Source organism: Diabrotica virgifera, chromosome 9 (genome assembly GCF_917563875.1).
Source record: "Diabrotica virgifera virgifera chromosome 9, PGI_DIABVI_V3a".
NCBI classification, from domain to species: domain Eukaryota; kingdom Metazoa; phylum Arthropoda; class Insecta; order Coleoptera; family Chrysomelidae; genus Diabrotica; species Diabrotica virgifera.
In genome coordinates, this window is record NC_065451.1 from 56,549,441 (window position 1) to 56,568,742 (window position 19,302).

At 33.9% G+C, this 19,302-nt stretch overlaps 1 protein-coding gene across 1 annotated transcript in view; it reads left to right on the plus strand.

Moving 5' to 3' along the window:
* Window positions 1–19,302, plus strand: part of LOC114339583 (dynein axonemal heavy chain 1-like) — a 452,416-nt gene that overhangs the window by 160,858 nt on the left and 272,256 nt on the right. Inside the window, exons 5-6 of the mRNA XM_050660135.1 lie at window positions 8,462–8,580; window positions 12,800–13,005. Of these exons, the coding sequence (XP_050516092.1) occupies window positions 8,462–8,580; window positions 12,800–13,005 (325 nt within the window). The remainder of the gene's footprint in view (window positions 1–8,461; window positions 8,581–12,799; window positions 13,006–19,302) is intronic.

Consider the following 19,302-nt stretch of genomic DNA (forward strand, 5'->3'; position numbering starts at 1 on the left):
TTTGAACGCGAGTAACCTTTGGTTAGCAAAATAAAATGGCAATTCTGCTGATAGTATTTGAAAGTTTAAGTCAAATTATACCGGTTTTAATTATTTGCATTGCTAAAAATTAATTTTTTTATTATTAAACAAAGCTATTTGTTTATAATGGTAGGGGAGCAAAGTATGCTAAATGTGCAGTCACTCGAGCGCTTTGGGGACCTATTGAGTTGTGAAGAGTAGGTCCCAAAACCAAAAAAGTTAAGTAAAGTTTTCCATTTTAGTGGGCGCTTGCCATTTTTTAATTTAATTTTCCATTTCCAACAATCGTTTTTTCCGATTATAACGCCATCTATCCATAATTCGAAAAAATGTTTCGCATAAAAGTTACTTATTTTTACGTAAGGAATCCAAATCTGCAATAAAAAATGGGGGCTCCTATTTAGGAGTTTAAAGTAACCCCCCACCCCACCTCCATGGGAGGTCGTGTGTGGTGCCATTCTATAGATTTTTAAAAAATACTGAATAAGTGTATTTTACAGTTTTTCGATCTGATGTTCATTTCGCGAAATATCGCGCGATTCGTATTTAAAATATTTAATTTACTCCCCACCCCTCTCCGCGGGAAGTCGTGTATAGTATCATTCGATAGATTTTTAAAAAATATTGAGCACACATTTTTTAGTTTTTCGATCTGTCATTTATTTCGCGAAATATTCGCTTTTTTCTTGTGAAACTTTGGGACTCGCCCATTTCCTTACGCCCGGCTCAAATCGTCAGATTTTTGAAATATACACTCTTTTGCATGTATTTAACTTACCTTATCTTAATCTGACAATTTGGAGTTTTTTTAAGGATATATTTTTTTTTGGGCCCCCCTTAACGAACTCCCCTGTGTTAAGAGCCAATATATGGTAGACGTACATCTGCAGGATACCAGGTTTCTCCCCATATGATAATCTGACGCGCTCGAGTAACTGCAAAAATCCCCGCTTGGGCTCCCCTACCATAAGCCAAAAAATTGTTTATAATTTTAAAACATTGCTGAGGCCCCTTAAATAATCCGATTTTAATTCTGTAAAGTGTATTAGATAGGTAGACCACCTCTTTATATGTAAAAAAATTAGATAACTTCTAAATGGTCTACTTTTTGTTCAGAAAGATTTTAAAAAATTTGAACTTTTTTAAAAACATTTAGATTGCAAATTTATTATGCAAAATCTGTTAGGTCGATTTTAATGAAATTTGGTACACGATTTAAGTATGTCACAAATAATTTCCTAAGTGAATTACTAAGGTTCTATGTGCCACCAAAATGGTTAAAAAACATTGAATAACAACAGGCGTATTTTGCCCCCTTATTTTGTATTTATTGCTATATTGCAGAAAAGGTAATACATTAAGACATTTTTGACCAGTCGTATATCATACAAAATGCAATTATCTTTATTTTATTTCTGTACGACTTTGTTCCAAAACGAATAGTTTTAAAGTTATAAGCAAAGAAAGCGGAAAAAAATCGATGTTTTTCGAAATTTTTAAATATTTTAATTTTTTTATTAATGTTCTGGGCATATTTGAGAAGGAGCATAAGTCAATTATTATTACTGAAGGTGTCACCTGCGAAAATCCGAATGCCACCTCTCACATCCAAAACTAGATGTTTTTTCACAGATCCTTACTGGCAGGGCCCCCGTTACCATATGTGCAAAGTGTGCAATGCACACGGGCGCCATCCTTTAGGGGCGCCAAAACCCGGGGTCAAAATTGCAAAAAAAAACAAAGAAACAAAAAAACAAAAAATTAATTTAAAAAAAAGGTTGAGAAATTAAATAGGATTCAGTTTTAACACATACGAAATTTTATTAATATATTCAGGTAGTCAGGCATTTTAATTTATTTTGTTATGCTTTTATTCTGTTTGTTTCATTTTGATATTTTAGCATACTAATAATAGTCCATTTACTCACGATTTTTGTTGTAAATTTTAAAGAACCGCTTATATTGACATAAAACTTGTTATACACATAGCTAACAAGACAAGAAGTGATACCTACTGTACCGATGTGTGCTTTTAATCTGGGGGTAGAAGGGGTATTCTCAGGGGAATACGCCCGAGAATACCTGGGGGCATTCTCGGGGGTGAGAAAACGTTGGTTCAAAATAATTCCGGAATTGGATAAACTGTCTGATTCTAAGCAACTTTTGTTGTATAGAGATTTTCACTAAGTCAATTCTTTTGGAGTTATTTGCGAGTGAGTATGTTCATTTTTCAACAAAAAGCCCCGTTTTTAGACGGATTTTCGCAATTAAAAACTAATTATTTTATCGAAAAAATATAGCTTACAATAAAGTGAAAAAATAAATTATATAATAATATGAAGTCTGCAAAACCCAGTAGAAAGCAGAGTTGTAGCTAATGAAAAGTAGGTTCTTATTCGTCAAATTCCAAATCGACTATTTCAACGTAAAATAACCAAAAAATTAAGCACTTTTCGGGGAAAACTCATTACAACTTCTTTAAAATGTTTAAGAAAAGCTTTATTTATATGATCTGTAAGTTTCATCGGTTTAAAGTGCTCATTTTGAAAAAATTTGGTTTTAAAGTAATTTTTTTTCAATCTTGAAAAAATTTCTTTTTCCCAAATAACTTTAAAATTAATTAGTGATACCAAAAATCTCAAGCAGTAAAAAAATGTGGATTTTGCTTTTCTGAATATTTTGGATGTTTGGCTGTTCAAATTTTGCATATACTCATGAGTAGTGACTAGTTCAGCCCTTTCGCCCTTTTAACTACAGCCTTTTCAAAAATAAGCACTTTGAACCGATGAAACTTGTGGTGAAGCGGTAACGAATAATTTCATTTGGGATGCTAATTAGAGGGTGGTTTTCATGATTTTTTTACCAAAAAAAGGGACCAACATTATTTTTAACTTATCTAGTTACTTTTGATGTTAAAAAAATATAGCTTCTTTTAAACGCTTTAAAAAAGTTGTCACAAGTTTCTCTAAATGCTAGATTTTTTAATTATTTTACGTTGAAAAATTTGGATATGTAATTTGACGAATAAGAACCTCCTTTTCATCAGCTACCACTCTGCTTCTACTGGGTTTGCAGACTTCATACATAGGTACTACACCGTTTTTTTGTCACTTTTTTAAGCTATATTTTTTTGAAATATGTAATACTTTTTAAGTTATTTGCGAAAATTCGTCTAAAAACTTGTTTTTTTTTTGTTGAAAAATGAACATAAATTTACTCGAAAATAACTTGAAAACTATTGAAAAGTATTTTTTGAACGTATGTTTTTCACCCCCGAGATGGGGTGAAACTCACATTCTAAAGTTCAGTTTTCTGGTTTATTTCAGGCACCTACCTACCTTCAAAAAATAAATAAAAAACATGATCCAAAATGCCTTAAGAGGCTCCAAAATCCTTTTTTGCACACAGGCGCCAGTACCTCTTACGGGGCCCTGCTTACTGGTCTATTATTTTTACAGTTATTTTAATAAATATACAAAAGTGTGCTACGGGGTTTGTTGTAACAAAACGTTGGGGCTTGTTGTAACATGTTGCAACTTGCGCTGAATCTTACTAAATTTCTGAAGTACGCCGAAATATATTTTGGACTACTTAATTCCAATGAAGATGCGAAAACTGGCTTACCAATGTGCCGTGAAACTCAGTGCTAAGCAACTTCCTTCTTCTTGGTATCAAAATTATACAGTTGTTCCAGATTGGGTTCAAAATTATATGCGTAGAAATCTACAATTATATTTAGGAACACCGAAAGCCACGTTATTAAGTCGAGCAACATCTTTCAACAGGACCAACGTTGGCATTTTCTTCGAAATATACCAAAAGATTCGAATATTCCTACTGTTACAGCCAGCCCATTAGGTGTTACAACTAGCCCCAAGCGCGGGGTAAGTTGTAACAATGCACTTTTTTGATAAAATCCGAGTTGCTTAAAAAATACCAGTCTTTTTAACTTTTCTTCAGTTCAATTTTATTCAGAAAGAGTTAAACTAGCGTTTAGTGTTTAATTACTGATAATTGGGAAAATCGCTGTCAACATTGTAATGATACATCGATACGCGAAGCACGCGTCGACACTCCGAACCGAGTGATTCTCTCAAATCGCGCAGGTGCCCCCACTAAGTTCCACCTCTCCGAACCAACGACGCCAGAGGGATATTTAATATATATAATTTAATATAATACTCAATATTTTTTAAAAATCTATCGAATGATACCAAACACGACTTCCCACGGAGAGGGGTGGGGGGTAAATTTAATATTTTAAATACGAATCCCGCGATATTTCGCGAAATGAACATGAGATCGAAAAACTGTATAATACACTTATTTATTATTTTTAAAAAATCTATCGAACGGCACCAAACACGACCCCCTACGGAGGTGGGGTGGGGGGTTACTTTAAAATCTTAAATAGGAGGCCCTATTTTTTATTGCAGATTTGTATTCCTCACGAAAAAATAAGTAAATTTTATTGGAAACATTTTTTCTAATTATGCATAGATGGCGTTATAATCGGAAAAAACGATTGTTGGAAATGGAAAATTAAATTTAAAAATGTCAAGCGCCCGCTAAAATGGAAAATTTTACTTAACTTTTTTTGGTTTTAGGACCTACTCTTCACAACCCACTAGGTCTCCAAAGCGCTCGAGTGACTGCACATTTAGCATACTTTGCTCCCCTACCATAAGGATAGCTATGACACGATATTGATAGGCAACCAATGCTGGTCGTGTTTGTCTATGTATGAAATTTAATAAAAAAAAATGTTTCATCCGGCAGGTAGATGGGTACATTTAGACCTCCTATTCAGATCCCGTATTATTAGCTTCACATTTTAAAAACATATTTATGGCACTTATCCCCTACATCTGTATAAGCTGATACAGGTTTTCAGAATCCTGAAATGGGGAGAATGCTATTGATACATAATCATGGGAATAAAAAGCTCTTTTTATCTTTTTCAAATTGGTCTGGGTGATACTGTAAGAAATAGTTATTTTCCTAACTAGTGCGGAAAGTAATACTTTCACGCACGAGACTGCCGTTGACCCGAACGACGCGATAGCGGAGTTCGGGCAAGCAGTCGAGTGCGGGGAAGACACTTTCCGCATGAGTTAGGAACAATATTTTTTCTAGGGCCATACGTTTGGAAAAAAGCCACAAAAAATAGAGTTATTATATCAATTTTTATTTAGAAGTGAAAATACACAAATTAAGTCTTTGACAATGTCGTCAAAACCAAACTTTCAATATAATGGGTTACCACGACGACGATATTGGTTTCCATGACGACGATTCAAAACCATTGTAATTGTCTACTGATCTGACTTTTAAATATTATGTCAAAATAATTTTATTTCATCGAATTATCGCGCTAATTTCATTAAAACATGAACACAATAAGATAAATTTGAAATAAATAAGTAAATAATATCTAAATATTAGTTTATTGCATGTATATTAATATATTATAATGCCATACTACAAGGTATTTTATTTTCCCGCACGCCGTGGCTTAATTACTTTCACGCACGCCGTGCCGGAAAGTGCAACTTTCGGAAACTAAATGCGTTCGTGAAAGTGGCTCTTTTAGCACAGCCTCAGAAAAAGTTTTTTTATGAGGAGTTAGGATACATACTGAGGGATATTCTATCAGAGGAGTCATAATAGAAGGTGATGGTATGGCTAGCCGGTTGTTACTGATTTACTACCGGTTTACACCAAACGACTTCTTGGATAAAAACTTAAGAATTTCTTAGGTTTGATAAGTCTACACGTAACTCTGCCTTGTCTTTAAACCAGGAGGAGTAAACTAAAAAGATAAATTGATACCCAATAAAATCACTAGAAAAATCACCAAATACATTTCCTTTTTTGGTTAATCATGTCAACCTTCGTCGGCAATCCATAAATATTATATTGAATTAATACGCAGCTAAAGAGTTCTAAAAACAACTGTTTTTTTATACAAAAGGAGACTAAAAATCTAAAAATTAAAGGAGTAACACAGAAAACATAAAAACCGCCGATATAACTTAATTAACCTATGAAATGCCAGTATTGTCAAAATTTCATAAATGTCAATAGTGTTAATATTTCATAAACCTGGAGTAAAGTTGCCTGCGGTTAGACCAATAACCAAGAATTACGGCGCGGTAAATTTGAATTACTCCTCCTGATTTAAAAACAGAGCATAGACGTAGACATTTACATAACGGAAATTTGTATATTATGCAGATCTCAGATTGCAATCTTGAATATTTTTTTAATTATAACAGAACTACTCTGTATATCTATTTTTGTTTACCTTTATATTTTACAGTCAATAATTAGACAAGTAGAAAACGGCAGGTTCGTTGGGAAAAATATTCCCATGAGATTTTTTTGCATAATCGCATTCGTGAGACATCCGAGAATAAGGTTCAAGAAGTCGCCCACGTGAAAAGTGGTCCATTTTTTTTTATCAAATCAAAAATCAATATTTTTTGCCCGCAGAAATAGTAGTCCTGTCGCCAGGGGGGGGGTACAACGGCCTCCTTAATTCAGATGGACTTACCCAAGTTTTTTTATATATTTTGATCCGTAGAATACGAATTTTTTGGGTAACAGTTGATCCGGATGTCGATAAGATTGTTATAGACAAAGAACTTGAGGAGTTACATAACAGCGATTTCTCGCAAAACAAAACATGTTTTTGTATTTTTTGGGTCATTTTAAGCAAAAAATATTCCTACAAGTTTTTTCGTATACTGCATAGTTTTCGAGATAACCGCGGTTGAACTTTCAAAAAATCGAAAAGTTGCAATTTTTGAACCCGAATAACTTTTGATTAAAAAATAAAGTAGCAATTTTGCTTACTGCATTTGAAAGTTTAAGTCCAATTATTTCGGTTTTGATTATTTGCATTGCTAAAAATTAATTTTTTTATTGTTAAACAAATCTATAAACACATAGTGTTTCCCGTGCCTAATACATGCATTTTAACGCATGCTACGTAGAAATTGCCTCGCTTGCACTTGTAGCTACTCTACCTACTCGTTCGATTTTAAATGAGAAATCATTGAAAACATCACTCACATACTAGGTGTTTATAGCTTTGTTTAACAATAAAATAATAAATTTTTAGCAATGCAAATAATCAAAACCGATATAATTTGACTTAAACTTTCAAATGCGGTAAACAGAATTGCTCCTTTATTTTTTAATCAAAAGTTATTCGGATTCAAAAATTACAATTTTTCGATTTTTTTAAAGTTCAACCGCGGTTATCTCGAAAACTATGCATTCTACGAAAAAACTTGTAGGAATATTTTTTGCTTAAAATGACCCAAAAAATACAAAAATATGTTTTATTTTGCGAGAAATCGCTGTTATGTAATTCCTCACGTTCTTTGTCTATAACAATCTTATCGACATCCGGATCAACTGTTACCCAAAAAATTCGTATTCTGCGGGTCAAAATATATAAAAAAAAACTTGGGTAAGTCCATCTGAATTAAGGAGGCCGTTGTACCCCCCCTGGCGATAGGACTATAGGTTTTTTGGACCATTCTGCACAAAAAAAGTCTCTTATAATTTTTCTGTAAAGTTGATCCTTTTCGAGTTATAAGCAATTGAAAACTGAAAAAAACGAAAAATGGCGATTTTCAAAGCTTAATAACTCGGTTAAAAGTTGTTGTTATTATTAAAGTTAGAAAGTGACTAGATCAAAGCTTAAAGTCTCCCCTACAAGATCCTGAGGAAATTTTTGTCATTATTTTATTACTGAGCTATTATTTTTAAGTAATAATAATGAGCACCATGAAAGTGTTAGGCGGCCATAAATGCTGAGTGCGAGAGAGATGCCATTCCGGCAGTCCAATTATGCATCTTACTCGCACTCACATTTACAGCCGCGTCATTGCTCATTGTTATTAATTAAAAATAACAACTTAGTAATAAATAAATGACACAAATTTCTTCAGGATCATGTAGGGGGGCTTTAGGCTTTGATTTGGTCAATTTCTGACTTTCATAATAAGTATTTTTAACTGAGTTATGTAGTATTAAAAGTAGCCATTTTCGCGTTTTCAAATTTTAAATTGCTTATAACTCGAAAACGATCAAATTTAGAAAAAAAATTATGAGACCTTTTTTGTCCAGAATGATCCAAAAAATCTAAAAAAAATTGTCCGTGCCAAAAATATTGATTTTTGAAATTTGATTAAAAACAATGTTAAAAAAAATTTGGACCACTTTTTACGTGGGCGACTTCTTGAACCTTATTCTGGGATGTCTCACGAATGTGATTATGCAAAAAAATCTCATGGGAACATTTTTCCCAACGAACCCGCCGTTTTCGCCTTGTCTAAATGCATAATATATATTGAACATGTTTTATTTCATTTACTATTTTATTAACTATACAGCATAAAAAGTCAGCTTAATTTATATTTTTTAGATTACATGATGGGGGATTCACAGATGTAACAACTGACGGAGAACCTCATCCTCCTAGTTGGAGGAGTTGGATGGAAAATATAGAGGAGTATAAGATTACCAGAGATATGAAATATTCAGGTAAATCTTACCCAGTACTTTCTACCATAGATGGTACTTTTTAGATATTTACCTCAATTCCGTCTTATTATCATCGTACAAGCTTACACTATGTACTAAAACAATTGTATTTCAATAACACTGCAAGCCTGTACAGGCCGTTCACACTTGTCGTGTGTAGGATCCGTATTTTAATCGTAGGTTCCAGTGGCAACGCATTTTATATGGCGCTATTCACATTTATCCGACACCGATTTTTGTTGGCGACGACAATAAATGTGGGTTGTTTTGCGAGCCCTCGTCACGCGGAAAACAATAATTAAATTGTGTTAAATTGTGTCGAATCTCGCTCGCCTATGAATAAGAATAGTGCTGTTTACATTTTGTCGGGGGTCGCGGCTAGTGATGCCACGACATAAAGTCAATAGAGAATTCGTGAGATTGGGAAAAATAAATGATGAGATTTCGCTAGAGTTAAATGGTAAATAATTATACAGTACATAAATATAATAATTACAATATATAATTTTAAATACGATATATTGTCAGATATTATTGTGTTCTGTTTTCTGATGTGGAAGGAACTTAAATTTATCATAGTGGATATTTTTATTGTCAATATATTTAAATTGAATTAGAACACGTATCAAAAATTAGTGAAGGACTGCCTAGGTAAAAAGAGAAAAGATGTTATTGAATTGAATCTTCGTAATTGGGTGTTTACCTTATTTGTTCCCATAAATCAGATTGTCAGATTGTAGTGTTTTTATTAGATATGTATGTAAGTATGTTTTTACGTAGTTTTTTATGAAGTTGTGTAAAAAAAATTTTGCACAACTCAAAAATTTTGGAGACAACACTCGACAAAATATCAAACAAAGACATTGTAATGATAATAGGCGACTTCAATGCCAAAACTGGTAGAACTCAGCTTGATCATCATATGAGATTCACCTTGGGTCCTTTTTTAGTTCTCAGTCCTCAGTTACTAACGCAGAAACTTATCCAGGTGCAGATTGTGGAAGCGACCACCCACTCTTTGTAGCTGTATTCCGAAAACGTTTTAGAAAAAAACGCAAGCCCACTCTTAGAACTCCCAGGTTTACAGAGACTGAACTTTTAACTTTCAAAGAAAGAATAAACCCAGTGTTAACTGAGAAAAGTACTTCCCCTATAGATGTTATCGAGACTTTTTGGGGAGGTTTTAAAACAGATATATTAGATAGAGCTAAGCAAAGTCGCCAACCCATTAAAAACAACAGTCGTAAACCATGGATCAGTGACCAAACATGGAAAATTATAGAACAAAGAAGGCAACTTAAAGTTGGCAGTTTTGATTTAAACGACTATCGAAGCTTTTCAAGAGAAATCCAAGGAAATTGCCGGAAAGATATAGACAAATATTTGCAGGAAGTAGAAATCCACTTACATCCAAATGAAACAAGAGATCTCTTTCAGAAAGTAAAATTACTGGCTCGGGAATTCAAACCCAGAAATTACCGTATAGACGATGAGACAGGTAATATGGTAAGAGATATAGATACGGTTCTGGAGACTTGGAATAAATACTGCACAGAACTCTATAAAGCTGAAACCTCTAACATTAATCATATAACAGCACTGCAAGTCTCAACAACAACCCTAGAACCAGAGATTCTAAGGTTTGAAGTCGATGAAGCCATAAAACACCTTAAAAGAAATAAATAACCTGGTTGTGATGACATCACGGTAGAACTTTTACAGAACATGGGTGAACATGGTCTCCAATTAATGTGGAGACTGTGCAGTCATGTATGGAGAATCGACAAATGGCCCAGTGATTGGTGTACCGCACAATTTACTCCCATTCATAAGAAAGGCGTAACCACAAAATGTAGTAACTACCGAACCATTTCACTAATTTCACACCCAAGTAAAATTCTGTTGAGAATCATCAAGTGTCGCATGCAGACATACCTGGATAGACAAATACCACAAGAACAGGCAGGCTTCGTGAAGGGTAAAGGCACAAGGGAGCAAATTCTTAATATGCGACAACTCATTCAGAAAGCACGAGAATTCAAAATTCCGATGATCATCTGCTTTCTGGATTATCAGAAGGCATTCGACTGTGTAAACTGGACAGTTTTGTGGAAAGTTCTACATGAGATGGAGGTTCCTGATCATCTGTCAGCTCTGGTAAAAAGCCTATATGAGAACAGTGAAACCAGAATAAGAATTGAAAACCATAAGTCCGATCCTTTTAAAATAGGTAGAGGAGTCCTACAAGGATGTATTCTATCTCCAATTCTTTTTAATTTCTATGCGGAATATATAATGAGAAAAGCACTCGACAAATAGAATGGCGGTATTTCTATCGCAGGAAAGAAAATCTCAAATCTCAGATATGCAGATGATACAACATTAATAACTGCATTCGAAGAAGACATGTTCAGCCTGCTGCAGCTAGTGAAAGCCGAAAGCAATATATGTGGTCTCAAGATCAATAAACAAAAAACAAAAATTATGATAGTAGATTATTCAAATTCACTTCAGACAACAGGAGCCTTAGACCAGTTTGAAGTGGTTAACGAGCTCAATTATCTAGGATCCTACATCAGTAATACACCATCTTGTGAAACAGAAATATGTAGAAGAATTGGCATGGCCAAAAACGCTTTGCGTCGATTATCGAAAATCTGGAAAGATCGCTCCTTGTCGAAGAACACCAAAATAAGATTATTACGTGCCTTAATTTTTCCCATATTTAAATACGGGTCCGAAATATGGACAATGAAATCGGACGACAGAAAAAGGATTGACGCCTTTGAAATGTGGTGCTGGAGAAGAATGCTTCGGATCTCATGGACGGAACACAGAACAAATCACTCAATCCTCCAAGAGGATTATATTCAGGACTTAATATTCAGACTCGACTTTCCTCTATTTGCCTCTCCACCGTTTTAAACTTTTTGTCTATATTGCAAGAAGAAGTGGTAACAATCTTGAGAGACTTATAATTTCGAGAAACGTTGAAGGGCGCAGAAGTAGAGGTCGCTCACCTACTCGATGGACGGATCAATTACAGAAAGCCAGTGGAAAAATATTCTCTGGATCCATGAGGGAAGCTCAGGACAGAAGCCGATGGAAAGAGATAGTTCGTATTATAGGGAATCACGACACTCAGCAATGAGGAAACGACTGAGGAGGAGTAAGTATGTTTTTATTAGAGAAGAGTAGTAGAGAAGAGAATTTTATTGTCAACACCAGCATCAGATAGGTACATACGATTTTAGGATGTTAATTATTTACCATTACCATTTTGCATATTGTTATGCATGTTATTATGTTAAATCTAGTTTTTAAATATCGTTTATAGTATAAATTTCAATGAATACACCTAAACTTATCAACGTCTACCAGTACGAAAAGTTTTAGGGTAGTATTTAATATGTTGATACCTCTCTAGTTTTCTGGCTCCTTTTACCTCCTTTTTTAATAGTAGAATTATTAGTTTGCTCGTTCTTCATTCTTCCGGTATTTCATTATGTTTTATGATTTTGTTAATTGGTTATACGATTTTGTAATTAAGGTTGTTAACAGTTCTGTCATTGCTGGTCCCAAATATTTCAGTAACAATTCGTTTGGTATTTCGTCCTTACCTGCAGCTTTTCTATTCTTCAGCTTTTCAAGCGTTTTTCGAACATCTTCATTTGTGGTTATTTCCGGTTTTAGCGTCACCTATTCTTCCTCTGGAAAGAACTTTTGTAGATAGTCAATCCATGTATCCTTTTCTATGTGCTTCGGTTCGATTAGTTCCTTTATTTTATTTCTTTGACCTCTTTTAGAGAGCCATATTTCCTTTTGCAGACCATAAAAATCATATTCCATTTCTTTCGAAAAACGTTCCCAGTGATCATTTTTTATTCTTCTTACGAGCGAATGTGTTTAGTTTCTTATTGTCTTATAATTATCGTATAAGCCTTGTATCTGGGTTGACATGTATGGTAAGGCTTTTTCTTAAGCTTTTTCTTCCTTTTGCATTTTTCCTCCACTTCTGTACAGAACCATGGAGTCCTTCGCCTTGGGATCTATTTATTTTTATTAATGTTTCTTTCACCAAGAACTTCCTTGGTTGAGGCTAAGATGTTAGACATAATTTTTGCCCAGCTTTCTTCGACTCCGTCACTTTCTGTGATATCCGAAAAAAAGGTTTCTTCAACAGTTTGAATACCACTCAATTAACATCTTAAAATTTCAGATATTGAGGTTCCGACAGTAAACAACGTACGTAATGCAGAACTCCTGGGAATGGTTCTTTCTAACGAAGACAATGTGTTGGCCGTTGGTCCAACAGGAACTGGTAAAACACTTACAGTTATCGGAAAACTCAGCAAAAATATGCATAAGAAATTTATTTGCGATTTCTTCAGCTTCTCAGCTCGAACTACAGCAAACCAAACACAGGTAAGATAGTCTAAGATCCAAATATAGGTCAACCTGCACTCATCTGCTTTCCAGATGAAACCTCTTTTTTAATAAATTTCATACATAGGCAAATACGACTTGCATGGGTTGCCTATCAAAATCGTGCCATAGCTATCCTTAACCCGGAAGTAGTCGAGCTCACTTCTGTAACGTGAACAGTCGCGTGTTAGATTTCATCTCACAATAGGAATTTAAATACGAATTTACAACAAATTTGTATTTTATAGTATTTTTATTTACTTGCTATGTTATAAATATTATTTCTAACAATTATTAAAGCTAATTGGCTCTCCCCAAAGCCATAAATTCCACAAAAAGAAGAAGAAGAAAAAAAAAAGAAAAAAAAACTACGCATTACTACACCCTTCCTCGAGGCACTTACAAATTTTTTTCAAAATTGCAAAATATTTCATCAAGTTATCGCGAAAAAGGATAAAATGTGAGATTCTGTCTAACGGCGCGACTACTCGCGGGTTAAGGGGGGCCGAATTGGTTGAAATAAATATTTGAATCACATTTTGTTTAAAGTATGGTAGAATTTTTTTATATTTAAATGAATCAGACATATTTAGTAAAATTCATAGATTATTCAAGAAAAAACAGAGAAAATAATTTTAAAATAAGCCAACGGTGTCAAATTTTCAAAAAAAAACCTCAAAACAATGAAATTTTTGGTGGACACCAGAACTCATCATTGGATCAAGATAAACAAAAAATTCAAAAAGATTTTATTAGCTTATTAGTTTCTCGTGACTCAGATGGATGGTGAAGAATCTGATGATAGTAAGAGAAAGAGGGATGGAAAAAAAGACGACCAAGATGAAAACCCTTTCACAAAAAGCAGAAAATTATTTAGGTCTCCAGCTAAGAAAAATTGTGATAATACAGAACTGAAAGAAATGATGATCGCTCTTATGAACGAAGTTAAGGGAATACGAAAAGACCAGCAGAGCTTTCAAGAGGAAATTCGCAATCTAAAAAAAGAAAATTGTGAGTTGAAGGGAAAGGTAAATTTCCTAGAAAGCAGGATAGAAAAGATGGATAAACAATTTCGAAAACAAAACATTGTGATTAAAGGGCATGATTTCAAAGAAAATGAGGAAATTGAAGATGCCACCAACTTCATAGCAAATCAATTGAATGTGAACGTTAAAATAAAAGATGTGCAGAAAATAATAACCTCTCAAGGGAAACTGCCAGTGGCGATAGTAAAAATGGATACAATGAAGGATAAAGAACTTATTATGAAGAACAAGATTAAATTAAGAGGAACGCGGTACTTCATTGAAAGTGATCTAACACAAACCGAAGCCAGACTACAGAAAGAGTTAAGAGATATGGCGAGAGAAGAAAAAGGAAAAGGTAATGAAACGAAAGTCGGCTATCAGAAAATATGTATAAACGATGAATGGTGGAAATGGAACCATAGTACCGAAAAATTAGAGAAAATGGAAAAAAACTAAGTCTAAACAAACACAGTGGACAGATAAATACGGAAACGAATAAGGCACGAAATATGATTATGATAGGACAATGGAATGTTAGAGGGACTTTTGAAGTAGGGGCACTAAAAAATTTATCAGATACATTGGAGAAATATGAGATAGATATTGCAGCTATACAAGAAACTAAACAAAAAGAAAATTTCTGCATAGATGTGGGAAGCTATGTATTCTTCAACAGTGGAGACAATGAACGTATATTTGGAGTTGGATTCCTTATAAAAAAAAAATTGCCAGTCTGGTGATAGATTTTGAGGCAGTCACAAGCAGATTATGCAAAATAAAAATGAGGGGAAAATACAGAAAAATATCCCTTATAAATGTACATGCACCAACGGAAAATACAGAAGAAGATGTTAAAGATAGCTTTTATGAACAGTTAGAGCATCTGTTCTACCAAATACCATCATACGACACAAAAATAATTGTAGGAGATTTCAATGCCAAGATTGGCAGAGAGGACGTATACAAACAAATAACAGGGGGGAAAAGTAAACACAGGGAGAGTAACCTGAATGGAAAAAGAGTAATAGAATTTGCTTTCGAACACAATATGCGAATTATGAGCACTTATTTCGACCACAAAGAAATCCATAAAGGTACCTGGGTATCACCAGATGGACAAACAGTAAATCAAATAGATCATTTGCTAATAGAAGCCAAACATGCAAGAGCCATACAAGATAGCCGAAGTTATAGAGGTGCAGATGCAAATTCTGATCACTTTTTGGTCAAAGGCAAAATGAAGCAAATAATTCCCACAATCACTATGACTAGTTGCACAAAAATGAAAAGATATAACGGTGCACTACTTCAGAATGAAGAGGTTAAGAAAAAATTCAAGCAGAAAATTGAACAGAAAATAGAAAGCCAGACAACAGTAGATGACATAGAAAGCAGATGTGTACAGCTAAGGGGAAACATTCAAGAGGCAGCTGACTTAGTATTACTAAGAAAAAGACAAAGTAAACAAACAGACTGGTACGATGAAGATTGTAAGAAAGCAATTAGGGACCGAAATAAAGCCAGAATAAACAGCATAAGGAGAAATAATGAAGAAAGTAAAAAAGCCTATGCTGAAAAAAGACGGGAAGCAAAGAAGATCTGTAGAAGAAAGAAACGGTTAAATCTAGAGCAGAAATTAGACCGAATTGAAGAAGATTTTTTAAATAAACAAGTCAGGAATTTCTACCAAGAAATAAAACGCGACCGAACCCAGTACAAAACCGCATCAAGATATTATAAAGATGAAGAGGGAAATCTGATAGGTGGAATAGATGAAAAATTAAGAAGATGGGCCAATTATTTCCAGAATATATTATGCACAGACGATCAAGACGAAATAGAGCAAATGCAACTACCACATGAAGAAAAAAGAGACCCAAATGTGAATGAAGAAGTACCTACCAAGGAAGAAATTATAGATATCATAGAAAACTTAAAAAACAACAAAGCACCGGGAGAAAACGGTATTATTGCAGAGTTTTTAAAAGATGGTGGCGAAGGGCTTCAAGAAGAAATCACCGAGTTAATATGCGAAGTGTGGATCAAAGAAAATATACCCAATCAGTGGAAAGAAGCTATCCTATGTCCTGTACATAAAAAAGGAGACGTTACAGATTGTAGAAATTACAGGGGAATAGCTCTACAAGATACACTATATAAGATTCTGGCCATATTAATTAGAAATAAAATTAAAACAAAAGTGGAAAATTGTCTAGGTGAATATCAAGCGGGTTTTAGAGCACAAAGATCGGTAATAGACCAAATTTTTTCAATGAAACAAACTTTATCTAGCTCATATGAATTCAACCTAGCATTAAATATGTTATTTATTGATTTTAAACAGGCATACGATACCATAAAAAGAAGTAAAGTATATGAAACGCTAGAATATTTTGAATTTCCACCAAAAATAGTAAGATTGACTAAATGCATACTTAGTGACACTAAAAGTAAAGTTATGATAGAAGGACGGGTTTCGGATAGCTTTATCACCAATAGAGGCCTGCGACAAGGTGACCCGTTATCAACAGATTTCTTCAATTTAATTTTAGAGAAGATTATACGAGAATGCAATATCTATACTAAAGGCACAGTTTATCATCACAGGCATCAATGTGTAGCATACGCAGATAATATTACCTTAATAACAAGGAGACCTGCAGAATTAAGAGAAATCTTCAATAGACTAGAAAGAACAGCCAAGGAATATGGTTTAGAAATAAACGAAGAGAAAACGAAATATATGGTGATGAAGGGAAATGAAAATCATCTGGGACAGTCCTTTAAGATACAAAGCCCAAGTAAAGAATATAACTTCGAAATTGTCGGCCAATTCGATTACTTGGGAGTAACGCAAACAAATAGGAACGAAGAGAACCAAGAAATAGCAAAAAGAATGGCGAAAGGTAGTAAGAGTGCTGGAAGTCTAAATAAGATACTGAGGTCGAAGATAATATCCAGAGAAGCAAAAAAACGAATATATACAACAGTTATCCGACCTACGGTACTCTATGCTAGCGAGACCTGGACATTAAATAAAGATATGGAAGTAAAATTAGATAGATGGGAACGAAAGATCCTCAGAAGGATATATGGAGGTTTAAAAGAGGGGAATATCTGGCGAAGAAGACCGAATGAAGAAATAATACAAATATATGGACAACCAAAAATAACAACACTCGCCAAAATTCAAAGATTAAGATGGCTTGGGTATATAGCAAGAATGGAAGAAGGAAGAGTTCCCAATCAACTAATAAACACGGAGGCTGGTACAAAAAGAAAAAGAGGACGCCCCCGAAGAAGATGGTTGGAGTCTGCAAAAGAAGATCTGAAGTCGCTGAGAGTACAAGATTGGAAAAACCTAGCACAAGACAGAAAGAAATGGAAGAAAACAATTGAAGCCTTGGGCCTCTAAGGCCTGTTGAGCTGAACTATATATATATTAGTTTCTCGTGGTAGTTAATGCTCTCAAGTTTTTTTTAGTTTTATCGACATTTGACTTTTTGATATCAAAACAATGATTTTTTTTTGAAAAAAAAAGGGTGAAAATTAATATATTTCTTATTGTTAAACAAAAAATAAGCATAAAACAAAAAATATCTCGACACCGTTACCTCAAGGAATGTCTAAATAAAATAAGTACAAAATTCCAGGTAGGTCAGCCAAGTAATTTTTCAGTTACAATATCTACAGCTTCTGAAAAAACCAGTTTTGAGCAAAAGGCGTTTAAAGTATTGTCAACTTTTATTTTCAATTCATTTTTTGTCCGCCAAATCGTAAAGCGATGACCACCCGAATATGTTTTGACCGTTTTTCACTACGTTCAAGAGTTAAAGCTGCAAATTGAGTCGAAGATAGGGATATTCAACACTATCTCACTACCTCGCTACCTTCGACTCGCTTTGCAGCAAGTTTGGGCCAGCGCACTTCAGCGTAGTGAGAAACGGTCAACAGCTGTTCTCATTCTCTTTTCTAAACAACTGCGCGATTCAAAAACATATTCCGGTGTGCATCATTTGAGAGACCAAAAAGAAATTGAAAATAAAACCAGACTTTAAACGCGTTTTCCTCAAAACTGCCTTTTTCAAAAGCTGTAGACATTGTAACTCAAAAACTCCTTCACCCACCCATTTGGCATTTTGTATATATTTTCTTTAGACATTCCTTGTGGTAACGCTGTCGAGATATTTTTAGTGTTGTGCTTATTTTTTGTTTGCCAATAATAAATACGTCCCCGAAAATAGGGCGTTCCTTAAAGGTATAGGTAGATAGCACCATGTAGAGCAAAAATATCTTATAATATTTTTTCTAAATGCAACCCTTTGGCTAAAAAACCAAAATACATTTTGGTATGCAAAGTGAAATCTGACAACTATGTATACAAAAATCTAAACATAGACAATCACAATTCAAAAATAGTTGCAGCATTTTATCCATAAGTATTTACATTAAACCCTGTCTTCATCATAAATAAACAAACAAATTCTTGTTTTGTTATTTTCAAACATGGGGTGGTACAATTATTTTGCAGGTGTACCTGTCTGACCTACATATTTGTGGTATATGTCTAATATACAGGGTGTAACGAAAATACAGGTCATAAATTAAATCACATATTCTGAGACCAAAAATAATTTGAATGAACCTAATTTACCTTAGTACAAATATGCACATAAAAAAAGTTACAGCCCTTTGAAGTTACAAAATGAAAATCGATTTTTTCGAATATATCGAAAACTATTAGAGATTTTTTATTGAAAATGGACATGTGGCATTCTTATGGCAGGGATATCTTAAAAAAGAATTATAGTGAAATTTGTGCACCCCACAAATAATTTATGGGGGTTTTGTTCCCTCAAACCCCCCCAAACTTTTGTGTACGTTCAAATTAAATTATTTTTGTGGTAGCATTAGTTTAATTCAATATTTCTAAAACTTTTTTGCCTCTTAGTATTTTTTCGATAAGGCAGTTTTTATCGAGTTGCGGCTTCTTTTTTAATATGTTTACATAAAAAATTTATGGGGGTTTTGTTCCTTTAAACCCCCCAAATGTTTGTGTATGTTCCAGTTAAACTTTTACTGCGGTACCATTAGTTAAACACAGTATTTTTAAAACTTTTTTGCCTCTTTGTATTTTTTCTAGAAGGCACTTTTTATCGAGATGTGACTTCTTTTTTAAAATGGTTCAAAATATACCTAAAAATGTAAATCATAAATAAATTTTCATATTATTACCAAGTCTCCATAATCGTACTTAGCCATATACAAA